This window comes from Mastigoproctus giganteus, chromosome 8, assembly GCF_048544385.1.
Source record: "Mastigoproctus giganteus isolate SK-2022 chromosome 8, ASM4854438v1, whole genome shotgun sequence".
NCBI classification, from domain to species: Eukaryota; Metazoa; Arthropoda; class Arachnida; order Uropygi; family Thelyphonidae; genus Mastigoproctus; species Mastigoproctus giganteus.
This window is the reverse complement of record NC_143582.1, coordinates 13441075-13456982: the sequence shown is the minus strand read 5'-3', so window position 1 is coordinate 13456982 and position 15908 is coordinate 13441075. Positions and strand designations below refer to the sequence as shown.

The 15908-nt window shown below is 35.2% G+C and overlaps 2 protein-coding genes across 2 annotated transcripts in view; one reads left to right on the top strand and one right to left on the bottom strand.

Annotated features, from left to right (window-relative positions):
* LOC150081268 (cilia- and flagella-associated protein 298) overlaps positions 1-12250 on the bottom strand; it is a 58311-nt gene extending 46061 nt beyond the window's left edge. Inside the window, exons 1-2 of the mRNA XM_090379007.1 lie at positions 12172-12250; positions 1281-1433 (exon numbers count right to left, since the gene is read on the bottom strand). Coding sequence (XP_090235133.1) covers positions 1281-1419 — 139 coding nt within the window. The 5' untranslated portion in view covers positions 1420-1433; positions 12172-12250. The remainder of the gene's footprint in view (positions 1-1280; positions 1434-12171) is intronic.
* A 277-nt stretch (positions 12251-12527) lies between these two features.
* On the top strand, positions 12528-15362 carry Wdr33 (WD repeat domain 33). Its single transcript, XM_090379567.1, has one exon. The coding sequence runs from the start codon at positions 12652-12654 to the stop codon at positions 15307-15309; it is 2658 nt and encodes an 885-aa protein (XP_090235693.1). The 5' UTR covers positions 12528-12651; the 3' UTR covers positions 15310-15362.
* Positions 15363-15908: the final 546 nt, after the last annotated feature.

The following is a 15908-nucleotide window of genomic DNA, read 5'->3' as shown; positions in this document are numbered from 1 at the left end:
TTGTATTTTCTTATCTACTTTTTTTTTGCCAGTGCAGCAAAAGCTTGCAGCTTCCTTGAACTATATGACTATTACTATTACTTAATCAGGTTTTTTTTGGGGAGGGGGAGAAATATAAGAAATAAGAATTTTTTTTGGCCAGTGCAGCATAAGCCTCAGGCTTCCTTGCACTATATGGCTAATAATAATAAGAAGAAGATCACAAAATATCACTAGAAACAACAGTCTTATTAAACAAAAAAATAATAATAATAACTCCTAGTTGGGACTGTGAGTGGATCTGATTACTGGCTAGGAATTGTTTCCTCACAACTGTAACTTAAAATGATATAATCTTTGCGTAATTTTTTTATTAAAAATTCAATAAATAACCAGTAATTATCAAGAAAATGATTTCTACGCAAGCAAGAAAGCCAAATCCCCAAAAAATCTTTAATATTCACAGCATTAAAAATTAAAATAGTGCTACTAGTTGAATGCTGCTTATTTTTCATTTTAAAAAGTTTTTTATGAAAATAAATAAATCTAATTGCAGCCAAAATGTAAGCATCTCAATAATGTATGCAAAAATAAGCAACAATGAGAGCAATAATAATAATAAGCAACAACAACAACAAAATAAGCAACAATGATTTTGTATTACAGTGTTTGTATAATTATCAATCTAGAAATATGTACTCTAAAAGTATACTAGAAATGTCTTCACACTATAAATTTTTAATTTTGGGTGTCTATACAACTTGTTTGTTTGTTTGTTATTTGGTTTTTAGGAGCATTAGCAACTAAGGCCATATTGCTCCGGGGATATGCGGTGGTCATTCCCTGACCTTTCCGCATCCTCTGTATTTGGTGGTTATGGGCTCGAACCCCGGTCTAATCAAGAAGCGTGTGCTACGCACTGCTGCTCCTTCCCACCTGGCTATGGAGGCGCCCTATACAACTTCTGTCCAACTATTAATCACTGCGGCAGATATAAACAAATAATGTGTATTGTAAATTATTTATAAACTATACTCAATTAAATCTTAAATAAGTTGTCTGCAGTAATTAGTTTCATTAATCACAGTACAAATTGTTTCATACCATGAATACACTTCATTCATTTATTGCTTAACCACAAGTGTGAATTTTAAAAAACAAAAAAATTTCAGTATTAAAACCTTCCACACAAAATGTTTGTGTTAGCTCTCACATTTCATGCTAACTAGCTTCCACTATGAGTATGTGCATAGTTAAAATTCCATACCTAAAAATCAAGGATACCAAAGGATGTTGCATACCTGCACAAATTCTTTCAACTTTAAGTCTACCATTATATATAGGAACAATATCTTTAAGAAGTTCTGATATTTCAATGCCAGCTGAGGTTTCATAAAGAAACTGACTTTCATCACGATGCTTGACATGAAGCTTTACCATATTGACTATGTGATCTGTATCATACATCATGAAAAAATGCAAAAAAAAAGAAAGGAAAAAGAAAAATATTAACACACAAAATTTAAATATATTGTAAATTATAAAATAATCCAACTGAAACCATAATGTCATTAACAATTGTATAATTAAAATGGAAACAACTGATAGAATTTTATAGTATAGTCTGCTTACTATAATTTTATGAATGTAATAGGATTAATTTAAAGCAGAGGTGAGAAAGCTATGGCCTACAGGCTGGCTCTAGTTCTTGGAGTTGCCATTAACTTAACATTTCCCCAAGTTCATTCAAATAAAGGGAATACCTTTCTTTAGATGCAGCATCCAGCCTTAAACACAACATTCCAAATATAGTCTCACCAATGATGTATAATAGGACAATATCCTCCTCCCTAGATGCAATGATTATCTATGATTTTATGATAGATAATCTTCATATCAGACAGTATCATAACATCCAACTCTACATCAATTAGCATATAAGTTATTACTAGGCTATTGTTTTCCAAATATAGAACATTTAGGAGCGTTAAAACATTTCTTTGAGTGTCCATAAAACCTGTCCGAATCATTCTGAAGGAACTCCGGCTGATTTGCAATGTTAAATGCCCTCCCAATCTTCATATCACATATAAATTTCAACATTGAACCCTTTATCCCCTCATCAAAATCATTCAAGAAAATCAGAAACATGAGTGGCCCTAGCTGGGCCACTCATGTAGCATCAAAACCTTGAGGAATCCTATTGATAAACCTGGTCCACTTCTGAAGAATATTCATTTATAATAACAACACTGTCTCCCATCCTTCAGCCACCCTCAATCCACCTGAAGATCTTGCCTGTAATCCAAATATGCCCCCACTTATATAACAACCATTCATATTGACTGATATTAAATACTTTGCTGAAATCTAAACGTATATAATATCAAACTTGTTTCTTGTATCCAATTCTTGTGTGACCACATCACAATAGTTTACCAGGTTGGTCAAGCAACACTTTCCTTTTACAAAGATGTGTTATAGTGCATTTAGAATATAGCTCTCAAGATGATCCTGTAATGAACCCTTGATCAGAGACTAGAGTTACCAGATTTCCTGTTTTTAAGTGAGGTGTCCCATTGCTTTGACAAACACAAAACAGTTACCAAATAGTCCCATTTTATTTAGAAGTTACAAGAAAATTTTGTTTACACATGCATTTTGTAAGTGATATTTTTTTAAAATCAAATTTATTAGATGCTACCCATGTTAATTGCCCAGCAGGAAATAATTGTTGACACTATTGGGACTAAAACATTTATAATTTCTTATATCTGTAATTTGGTTTTATAAGTAAGATGAATTCTAAAGGATGACATTTCAGACTAAGGTAATTAAAGAAAACAACCAAAATAAAATATTTAATGATTCCTCATTTTTCTCAATAGAAATAAGTTTGTAATGCACAAAGCAACAAAAATCAAACAAGGTATCTGTGACAGAACCTGTACATTTCTAAATTAAGTAAAGTGACAGCCATGTGTTTTTGTGATTTGCATATGTACTATGTAGTTTCATGTGTTGTGCTGCCAGTTTGGCAGGTATGTTTCTATTTTTTTATTTTTTTAAATCTGGTGTCCCTACCATGACCTCCATCATCACTAAGATCAAACTGAATGATCTGGTTGCCTATCCCATTCGTGGCTTCTCCTTTGTAGACTGGTGAGAAACTGGCACTTCTTCAATCCAAGAGGATTCAATTCAACCCTCAAGTTCAAAGATGATCTCATGATTAAGCCTATTGGTTGCTAATGCTCCTAAAAACCAAATAACAAATAACAAACCTATTGGTTTGGTGTACTCCATCACAGCCTCTTTAAATATGACCAAGTAAACATTAATAGTACATGGGATCTGGCATATTTTCAATCTCAAATAGTTTGTCTCTTAGCTCAACTCTGTAATATCAATATTGTTTATATTACAGTAATCAGGTACATCAATACAATATTCTGTAGTCCAAAAGGGACTTTCTACTGTGAAGACTGCTGTTGTAGTGGTGTGTAGTTTGAGTAAATTTAAGGAAGAACTACACAAATTATTGGAGGGGACAAACGGGTGATGTGGGAAGAGATTTTTTTTTTTTTCTGATACTTTATAAGCTTGCTGTCTTGCATCATATGGCACTACTAATAATAAACAAAATAATAATAATAAGATCAATACAAAGTACAGGGTATCTTCAATACAAGTAAGGGTTATATTCCTGAAAATCCATGCATAAATGGAAATCCCATATAATGAATAATTAGTTAAATGGAGAAAATCATAATGCATTCCATAACCCAAAAGGAAGTGTTCCAGACCCATTTTCAATCCAAATTACATTTAAATCATTACTTTTACAGTATTTAATTACATCTAAAACAAAATCAATAAAATTTTATTAATAGCTAAGGCAAGATTTTAAATAATTATGTGATGACCATATTTAGCAATAAAAGTTGACACACTGGCTTCGGGGGATGAGATGAGGGGAGTGGATCCCAACAAGAATGGATTCTATATCAGGGAATGTGACATTAAGAGAAATATCCTTATCAGACAGCACCAGTTGTAGTGAGGATGTTACAGAAGATGGGGATACAGGAGAGGCATATGATTCAAGAAAGCAAGCTTATGCAGCATCAGCCAAAAAAAAAAAAAAAAAAAATCCACTCCCATTTCACCCCTCTTGTTCATTTGAAATACCTGTCCAGCTGAGCCTTAAATTTATTTAGGTCATCAACTTCCACAACAAGGGATGGAAGTCTGTTCCACCAACCAACTACCCACTGGCTAAAGGCAAATTTCTGCACATCTATCCTACATCTGTCTTTCCTCAATTTGAATTTATGCCCTCTCAGGTGATTATTCTGAGCAAGAGGAAGAATCCCATCAGCACTGAGCATGCTCAAACCATTCAAGGCTTTATACACCTCTATCACATCACCTCGCCGGTGCCTAGTCTCCAGACACTGTAATTTGCAAAACTTAAGCCTTTCTTCGTAAGAGCAACCCTGTGTTCCATTCACTAATCTTGTTTTTTTTTTTTTTTTTATGAAAACCCCAAACATGAAAGGTATCAAAACCTATAGTACTTAGTACCGTGCATGGGTTGAAGGAGAAGTATGGGGGGAGGGGGATGCTGGAAACTTTGCTCTAGAGACTAAACATGGGTTTCACCACTTCAAGTCTCCAATAAGCAAAGTGGTGGTATTTCACCGGTTGATGAAAGTCATCTACCCTTGTCTGTACTCGTTCCAGCAGCTCTACATCCTTCTTGAAATGAGGCCTCCAGACCTGTATACAGTACTCAAGATGTGGCCTTGAGTACATTGCCTTATACAAGGGGATAATCACCTCCTTATCCCTACTAGAAAATTCCTGTATATCATTGAAAAGACACCATGAGCTACTCTTGCAGCCCATCTGCACTGCTCAGAAAACTTCATATCTGCCTGCACAATTACCCCCAGGTTCTTTTCATTCTCTACCACTGTCAGTGTAGTACCAGAGTTGATATGTTACTCTAATTCAGTTTAAATTTTGTTTTAATTTTTTTCTGGGTCTCTCTTAGTCACATTCCTAACCCTAAGTGAGGCCCCCAGTAGGCCGAGGCCCCTGTTATCCGCCGGGTGCACTTATGCGTTAAAACGGCCCGGGTAGAGGAGAGAGATTTGCACATTTCACAGGCCATTTCAGCATGATCTCACGTTCCACACGTTTAAAATGTTAAATTGTTTATCATTAATGTTTTATATAAAGTTTTAATATATCAGTTTTCATAATAATTCATTATTTTACATATAAAAATGAAAAACAATGGTCTTGTGGTCTTAGTTGCTTTGATAAAAACTCAAAACAACTAAAACCATGAACTTAGTTGTTGTCATTGAATATTGCATCTATAAATTGCATGGTCTATGGTCAGTTTGTCCTTTCTGGATGAAAAACCCAAGTCTATAGGAGGGGAAAACCATGCAATGATCACTGAAGACTGACTAACTTGGCCGTAGTGTGCGGGGAGAGAAAAAAAAGTCCATAAAAGTTCTGTCCATCCATTCATCATGATGTAACTTGAAACCAGCCTTTTCTACAACTGGAAGGGCATATATAAAATGTTATTTATAGATATATAAAAGTATTTTAAATGTATTTGTGGTGGCCTGCGTATACACAGCACTTATATTTATTAAGGAAAACTTTTCCTTTATTTAGTATATTAATATTCCTTCCCTCTGCTTCTATCTCTCTAATTCATCTCTGCATATGTATATGCAGACATGAGTTGGAGTTTTCCCTCTTATTATTACAAAAAAAAGGTTGAGAACCAGTTCTACAATATTGTTACTGGTTTGCTGTGGTTATTATTCGTAAACATGAGGACTTCGTGGAAATCCTATTTGGGGAGAAGAATTTATAGTTTCACCATTGGCAGGCCACCTTTTAACTTTAATCCTGATGTGTGACCCACTGAAAAGGCATGCAGAAAAAAAATTCTGGACTTGCCCCTTTTCAATATTAACCTTTAATTAATGAGCTTGGTGTTTAGTTTCAGCATAAATTTTGTTCTCATCTCAAGTGCATGACCTTTATTACTATGAGGTTCATACCTATGAATTTGCCACTGACTTTTGGTGTTTTTTCAGATGGAAATTTTTAGGATAGAACTCAGTTTTTTTTGGGTTTCATTTACTGGTTATTATTAAAATTTGATATTAACCCCCATTTCCAGCTTGTCTGCATTGGGAATACTGCCCTAAGGTTGCTTTCTTGCATCATTTGCCATTACTACTATCCTACTACTACTAGTACCTTTTCCATGTTTAACTTCAACAATTTTTCTTCCGCATTCCTTTCAGTCATCACAAAATCATTTAGCTCCCTATTAGAGTTTGATAAACTTCTGGCATTGCCTTCCTTAAAGAATTCCTTGTGTGAATGTAGTTGCAAAATACCTATTCAATTTATCGGCAACCTGAGCAGGATCATCAACAGTTAACCCATTCACATCGAGTGGCCCAATGTGATTCAACCCCTTCCTTCTACTGTTAATATAAGCATAGAGGTCTTGGCTGCTGTTCTTTGCCAGAGACTTCTCATAACCTACCTTAGGTTGCCTAACCTCCTTTGTGACTTGATTACAGACTAATTTATATATATCATAGGCTTCTGTATCACATGATAATTTATATGCATCCAACGCATCTTTCTTCTCTGCCACAAGTCTCATCAGTTCATCTGACATCCATTTAGGTCTAAGCCTTGAACAGTATTTTAGTTGAAGGAGTTTACTTATGAATGGGTAATGCACACATAATTTCTATCTCATATTGTAAATACTTTCAAAAACAAGTTGCCATGGTATTGCATTACCTCGAATAAGTAACGCTTCACCTATGGAGAAGATTAATGTTACTTGTTCTCGGCGGATACCACCACCCAGGCAGCACCGTTTCGAAGCTTATTGGTTTCTCATCAGTGGGTGGGCAGGTACCGTGTTGTGTCTTTGTCCTCACACACACACTGCTAGAGTATTACAAGCAAAATTTCAACCTTTTAGATCAGGGATTCTCAATGGGGACGAAAATTGGTTTTTGGGGAGCAAAAAAATCAACCCTACTTGATGATATTTTATTCCTTAATATTTAATTTCTCTCATTGAGTTTTCCTTTCTCCTGGGACAACTGATTTTTAACATATAAGTATATTATATTAAGAGTGACTCAGAAATTTTGATAAAAGGAAGATAGTGAGCTTGATTTAATTCAACCACCTTTGCTTTTCATAGGTATTAAATGCCTAAGTGCTTTCAGAGGTAATGTCTCCACAATCCTCTCCACATTTGTGCCTTTCTAACAGCTGCGACCTTGGTGGCAGCATGGTTTATTTATTTATTCTTTTGTTTCATTGGTAATATATGAGGCATGGATGGGATGAGGAAATGTTTCAGTCTATTGTTTCTACTTTCTAAGCGACAATTAGTATTGATTTATTGTTTCCATGTGGAAGTTGTTTATACTTGATCCATGGTGCTTTTGTGAGTGACAGGCTATGAGAGTTAAATAAAAATATTTTATATTTTATTCTTTGTAGTTATTCAATCCATCATCAATCGTATCAAGTGCTGAAAAGAAAAAGTGTTGACAGTATCTGGATGAATATCTAGCTTACGGTTTATTGAAAGCCCATTCGACTCAAGACAGCCTATGTGTCTCATGTGTAATAGTTCTTTTTCAAATGAGGTTATGAAACATCAAGGCTTTTACATCACTTAAAAGAAACATTCTGATAAAGTTGGTAAGCATATCGAATATTTTAAAAATTTAAAACAGAATTTTGAGCAATGCAACACTGTTACTTCCTTATTTAAGAAGAACACACAAATAAATGACGATGGAATGATTGCATCTTTTAAAATTTCAGAAATCATTGCAAAAACTGGTAGTGCTCATACAGTTGCTGAGACTGTGATACGACCCGCATTAGAGACTGTAATTTCAATAGTGATGCATCAAAATCCTCCCAGTATTCTAAAAGCATTGCTATTGAGCAACGATTTGATTTGAAGACAAATCGATGAGATATCAGTTAACATTGAAGAGCAGCTAATTGACAAACTAAAAATGAGAAAATTTTCTATTCAGATTGATGAATCCATTACTGACAATAAGACCCTTCTAATGGCATACGTTCGTTATTTCGATGATGACTGCAAATTGCAAGGAGATGTTGTTTGTAAAATCTATAGAAACTCTGACTGTACTGGAGCATCCATTTTTGATGCTGTAAAAATATGGTTTGATGAAAAACAAGTACCATCGGAAAATTTGATATCCTGTGCCACTGATGGTGCTATCTCCATGGTTGGAAGACAAAGGTTTTATAGTCCACCTAAAGTAGGAAGAATGTCCTGAAGTTCTTGCAATACACTGCATTGTGCACCGACATCATCTGGTTGCAAAAAATATTAGTCCAGTCCAGTTCTTTATCAATCTCTCAGTACAGTTATTAAAACATCAATAAAATAAAGTCACATAGCAAATATGATCATCTTTTCAGAAAATTTTGTGTTGATAATGAAGAACAGTATGTGAGGCTTCTTTTACATATAGAAGTCAAATGGCTTTCTAAAGGAAACTAATAAGATTTATATACCTTTTTGATACAATAATTAGTTTTTTAGAAAGTGAAGGAGACAGATTTAGCAAAGGAGATCAGCAAACACAAAAACAACATATACTATATGGCTTGGATTTTTTGAAAACTTAATGAAGTATCACTTCAGCTTCAAAGGAAATTAATTACAGTGATAGACTGCAAATGCGTATTAAAAGCCTTCACTGAAAAACTGGAAATATTTGAGAGCAATTTAATGAGAAAACAATTTCATGATATGCAAGAGTTAGCTGAAATTAATGATTCTCTCACTGAGAATGATCGTAAGAATTATTCAGATCATTTGTATTCTTTAAAAGGTGAAATTAAAAATAGATTTTCAGATTTATTTTCTTTCTAAGTGAAGCCATGGATGTTAGATCCAATAGGTTGTGATACTGGGTCTTCTAGTGAAGAAATTCAAGAACTCATTGAATTAAAATGTAATGAAGAATGCAAATATAAATTCGAAAAAGGTGGAATGGTGAGTTGTGGGGAATGAAAAACAACTAAACTTCTTTATCCAACAATGTGGTCTGAAATGGCCAAAGCACTGCTGTTTTCCAACGTCTTATAGGGTTGAAAGTGGTTTTAGTTCAGTAGATAAAATATTAACAAAGGAAAGAAACAGAATTGTTATATGTTCAAGAGGAGACATTAGAATTAAACTTATTTACATTATACCAAACATTGAACTTTTAGCTAAGAAGCATCAGACTCAGGGATCCCATTGAATAAAAAGAGAAAGTATAAAGTATTTTCTTGTTTAAAATTTCATGGGAGGCAAATAGAAAAAAAAAAGTGTCTAAAAAAGTCCTTTAGGGGGCGATAATTAAAAAAAGGTTGAGAAACACTGTTCTAGATCAAGTGAAATAACTTAAGAGGTTAACCGGACAGAAAACTTTTTGTTTCAGCAATATAAATTAATACAAACCTATTTCCAGGACAGCTCACAAGATTCAACTCATATCATCGATATACAGCAATTTTGCTAGTTGTATTGTTGTTTATGAATTTTTGTGGAATTCACAGCTTTGTTCATAGCACGACCAAAAACACTTCATACAGTAGTCAACTTCATATGACTTATTGGGCATTATGTCAATCCAAATGTGTGTTTATAGGCCAATTTGTATGATGTGAGAACCGGAAAAATCTGAAATCATTCATGGGGAAAATCCAACTACCTCCAACTGAGAATGATTAATTATAGCCTCAATTCAAGAGACCTTTAAGAATTTCTCCAGTCAGTCACAGGATTTAAATACAGACCTTTTCAAATGGATGACAAAATGGCCATTGTTGGGAATTGAGTGCTGTGTGTATGAGTGACGATTTTGTGCCAAAAAATAAGTTGTTTAACTTCAGTATAGTTTTATTTTTACTGTTCACTCCTTAACCATCAAGTGGAAGAGTTAATGTATTTTCGATAAAAAAAAATTAATATCTGTATAATGACTGTGATTTTTATTATTCCTTCATTATAGTTTTTAACTTTTTATCTACATCATTGTATCAAAATGAGAGAAGTAATAATTCAGACACAGCATGGTTTGTTAAGGGGAAGTCGTGTCTGACCAATTTGATTGGATACTATGATGGTCACAAAGGAACTGGTTGCAAAAAATAATTTTGATATCATATACTTGGATTTTAGGAAAGCATTAAGAGCAAGTTGAAACAATGGATAAAAGGTTGGTTGACTGAAAGAAGACAGAGAGTGGTAATCAACGGACACTGCTCTTTGTGGACTAATGTTATTAGCGGAGTCCCCTAGGGTTCAGTGTTGGGCCTATTGTTGTTCTGTATATTCATCAATGATATTGATGAAGGTATATCAGGCTTAATGTCAAAGTTTGCAGATGATACAAAGGTTGGCAGGGTTGTTAATGACAGTATGCTACTGCAACAGGATCTATATAAATTGGGCAAATAGGCTGAGAAGTGGCAACCGAAGTTTAACATTGACAAATGCAACATATGGGTAGTAGTAACCTCAGAGAAATGTACCAACTATGTGGTGTTCCACTCAGGGTAGTGGAGAATGAAAGAGACCTGGGGCTAATTGTGCAGTCAGATATGAAGTTTTCTCAGCAGTGCAGAAAAGCTACCAGAGCTGGTCATGGGGGTCTTGTCAATGATATACAGGAATTTTGCTAGTAGGGATAAGGAGGTGATTATCCCCTTGTATAAGGCAATGGTCAGGCCGCATCTTCAGTACTGCGTATAGGTCTGAAGGCCTCATTTTTGGAAGGATGTAGAGTTGCTAGAACGAGTGCAGACAAAGGCAACAAGATTAGTGAGGGGAACGAAGGGATCATTTTACAATAAAGGCTTAAGTTCTGCAAATTGCCGCATCTGGAGACTAGGTACCTATGAGGTGAATAAGGCCCTGAATGGATTGAGCAGGCTCAATGCTGATGGGATTCTTTCTCTTGCTCAGATTACATCTTGAGGGAGCATAAATTCAAATTGAGGAAAGCAGTTGCAGAATATATGTGCAGAGATTGCTTTTAGTCAGTGGGTAGTTGATTGCTGGAACAAACTTCCATCTATTGTTGTGGAAGTTGATAGCATAAATTCAAGGAAGAAGTGGACAGACTCATGGAGTGATGGGTGAAATGGGAAGTTTTTTTGTTTTTTTTTTGACTGATACTGTATAAGATTGCTTTCTTGCATCATATGCCTCTGCTAATGCTAAGTGCGGCAATAACAAAAATAACTAGTTCTCTCTCTGCTGATGTTCACCACTGCAGCCACCTGCCTTTTTTTTTTTTTCTTACCCAATTTTATTAAAATTTGGAAAAGTGAATAATTCGTTAATGTAGAACATTTTTGAAATTATTATTACTTCCCTTTCAAACTGTTATCCAACAGCCTTTCAGGTCAATACCCCTTTCCCCCGTCTTATTTAAAATTAGGAAAAGTAAATAATGCATAACATTTTTGAAAATTTTAATGCCAGTGGATATATTCAATATCCCAATGTTATTGCGGAGTATTTTCAGTTTCGATTGGTTATGCATACATTTCAGTGAAGGGAAAAAAAAATTCCAATTTTTTTTTTTTGGGGGGGATTAGCACTCCAGGTATAGGAGTATAAACTTAAAATATACGTAATTAGACTACGCCATAAGAAATTCTATCATCTCATTCACATCGTTATAATTTCTTACTGCATTATTATAATTCTGTACAGTTCTGAATATTTACATCAAGGCACACACTGTCACCTTCCATTATGCTTAGAATGTATTTTAAAAATCATTTCTAATAATGTACTATATTTATAGTGCAGTATAACAGATATCTGTGCATAAAATCAATAAGTCAAACAAAATAAAAAAAAATTGAAAAGTAATAAGAACGATAACTTTTTATTCCCGTAATTGAATAATGGCACTATATTACATGCACTGGTTTATAAAGCTATTCCAAATTTCAAATTTACTGCAACCACTGAGAGTAGCATTTGTTGTAAAATAAGTCATGTGATAAATAAAGAAATTTTTATAAACTGAAAAGTTGGATATGAATGTCCTGCTAGCTAACCTGTTTCGTACGGTGTAAATCAGATGGTTAAACATATATCAAAAAAAATTATGCCACACATCACATTAGTATATTACTTACTGTCTTCCTATGTAAAATATTAGTATTAGTTCATTAGATTTATATATATATTGTTCAGCAGCGTTTATATTGTTACGCAATTAAATCAATACAATTAATAAAATTAGAGTAATGTTTATTAGAGGGTATTTACTGTGCACCTACTGGTATTTTTAAAAGCAATAATAATTTCTTATTTTCAACATGTCATGTGACATTATTTTAAGGCTGCCATTAGCAAGAAAGATATCCTTCCTCCATTTGCTTGAAGTAGTAAGCAGAAGCGCCATCTTTAATAGTTTGCTGGGAATGAGGGTTGTGTGTGTGTGATGCTTTGGGACAAAAGAGTCGTTTAACTTTAGTCTAGTTTTATTTTAGTTTTGCTGTTTACTTCTTAATTATAGTTTGATTTATGTGATTATGACTACTCAAGTACAGCAGCAGAGGTTTTTTCACGGACCAAGATATCAAACTCAGAACTACCAAAAACCTCCACCGCCGCAGAACTATTTCAATTCACAACATCGGCCACATTTACAACAGGTACAAAATACGGAATTTGATGGTAAACGTTTGCGTAAAGCTGTTGCCCGTAAAACAGTCGATTATAATTCTGCGATTGTTAAATATCTCGAATATCGGGTATGGCAGAGAGATCACCGTGACAGAAGAGCTGTTCAGCCAGATGTGGGATACTATATAGAGATGTTGCCTACTGTAAGTATGTTGGAAAATCCCATAAATGCCGTAACTACAAGATTTGTTAGGATATCAACTAATAAGATGCGGTGTCCGATATTTTGTGTAGCGTGGACTCCTGAAGGCCGTCGACTGGTGACTGGTGCATCTAGCGGAGAATTTACCTTGTGGAATGGATTAACGTTTAATTTTGAGACCATCCTTCAAGCCCATGATTCCCCAGTACGTTGTATGGTGTGGAGCCATAATGATTCGTGGATGGTAACAGGTGATCATGCAGGTTTTGTTAAATACTGGCAAAGTAACATGAATAATGTTAAGATGTTTCAAGCTCATAAGGAACCTCTTCGTGGAATAAGCTTTTGCCCAACAGATACAAAATTTACCACATGTTCAGATGATGGAACTGTTAGAATTTGGGATTTTCTGAAATGCTATGAAGAAAAGATTCTACGAGGTCATGGAGCAGATGTTAAGTGTGTTGACTGGCACCCACAAAAATCACTCATTGTTTCTGGGAGCAAAGATAGTCAACAACCCATTAAATTGTGGGATCCAAAGTCAGGCCAAAGTCTGGCAACCATTCATGCTCATAAAAGCACTGTGATGGAAGCTAAATGGAACCAAAATGGCAACTGGCTGCTCACGGCATCACGGGACCACCTTTTGAAACTGTTTGATATTAGAAACATGAGCCAAGAGGTTCAGACATTTCGTGGTCATAAAAAGGAAGCTACAAGTTTAGCTTGGCATTCTATTCATGAGAATTTATTTGCTAGTGGTGGTTCAGATGGTTCTATTATGTTTTGGGTTGTTGGGGCTGATAAAGAAGTGGGTGGTATGGAACAAGCACATGAGTCTTGTGTATGGTCCCTAGCCTGGCATCCATTAGGCCATATTTTGTGTTCAGGCTCCAATGATCATACTAGTAAATTTTGGACAAGAAATAGACCAGGAGATAAAATGCGTGACAAGTACAATTTGAACACACTTCCAAAGGGGCAAGAAGAATCATCGGAGTATGACGAATCTGGCACTACTTTATGCATTCCAGGTATGGGTCTAGAACATGGTTTACCAGACCATTTACGTCCTCCTGACCCAGAACCTGAAGATGAGAATCTCATGATACCAGGTCTGGATTTTGGAAATGAAGATACAACATCCTCTGAAAAATCTCAAGTTACAAAGAAGATACCATTTTCAAAACCAATACCTAAGCAGTTTCAACAACAGTGGATGGAAAGTAAGCAGCCTCTGCTTTTAGCACCACCTACTGAGGAAAGTCAAAGAAATGAGGAAACGCATATTCCTGTAAGTCAGCCTCCACCACCACCCCCACCACCACCACCGTTGCCACCGCCACCAATGCCTCTTTTACCTGATCATCCTCCTCCAAATATGGGCACCCAGCCGCTATTAGGAACCACAAATGCTGGCATGCAGGATCAGCAACCACAATTTAATTACCCAAATAGAGGTAGAGGTAGTCCTCGAACAAGGTTTGGTCCAGCACGAGTCAAACATCAGGGATCATATTTTCGACCGCCTGTTTCAGAAGGAGAGAGAAGTAATCCTCCAAATCCACCTAGAGCTCCACTTTTAGGTGATAGACCTGGGGCTACTCCTTTGATAGCTAACAAGCCTCCTCCACTGGTTCCTCATACTGACCAAGAAAATACATTTCACATGAGTGAAATGAAGGAACAGGAAACCCACAGAGATTATGATGAACGGCAGGTTCCTAATTTTGGGCAAAATATTGTGGAAGTTTCTCCAGCAGAGTGGTCTTATGTCAATAATCATGGTGATAGAGATATGAGACTTGCAGATAATAGCCAAGTATCAGCAAATACAAACACATCTGACTTGAGGCATGGATCTGGGTATCTTGGCCATGAGGATCCTTACAGGATAGATAATGGAAATCATGAATTGTCTGAAAATCAAGAGTATGAAGAGGAAAAGGAATTTGCTTCTCACCCAAGTTTAAAAGCAGAACATAATTCTGTTGGAGGAGTGCCCCATTACCCACTTGATGATCCCTTCCCAAAAGAGGACAGGGATATGAGATTTTTAGGTCCTCAGGATAGTGACTTGAGACAAAGAATGGTTATGGAAAACCAGGTGGTGCCACCAGAAGGAATTAATTATGGAAATTCCAATAAAAGGGTACGGCAAGGAGAGTTGGTTGACAATTATTTTCCAAATGATAATGAAAAATCCAAACAAAGAAAAATCAACCATAATGGTCAGGCAGGAAGAGGAGGAAATTCCATGTTTCATGGAGGTGGTCGGGGTTTTCGAGGTTCATTTCGCAGCCGGTCATTTTACAGGGGCAATGTGCGAGGAGGAAGAGGAGGAGGATATATGGAATAAAAAAAACGAAACAACTATAAAATGTGTATAATTGCATATTGCAAAGCATTGACATAAGAGGATACATAACGAGTTGTATTTTATACAGTCCTGAAAAGAGTGCACAGTTGTGTACCTTTTAATTTAAAGGGAAAAAAAAAAATGTTCATTTGATTCCTGACTTCAGTTGTACAGGAGTTTATTTGGGAATAATATTTTTGCATTTCAAAATGCAAAATAAAACATTGAGGTTTAAAGTATTTTTTCCTTTCTTTTTTTTTGGCTTCTTTGAAGTTCTCTTTTACCATAAATCCAAGTACTTGTTTTTCTTGTCATGTAGTTCACAGCTAGTGACAAGAGAATTGATACTTAAATTGGATTGTAAATTCACTTGAAAGACAACATCACATAATAAACTGCTGTAAACCATCACATATTTGTCTGTTTAACAGGTAGTAATGAAATAAATATGTACAGTTCTCATTTCTTTGTACTTTTGAAATAGTTGAAGTGCAAGATCGTATTTAAATTGTGAATTAAAAATTCAACAAATGCCTTATTTTTGTAATGTGAATAGCAAGTGCCTACTCATTTGAATAAAAACAAGTTTCCATATAATA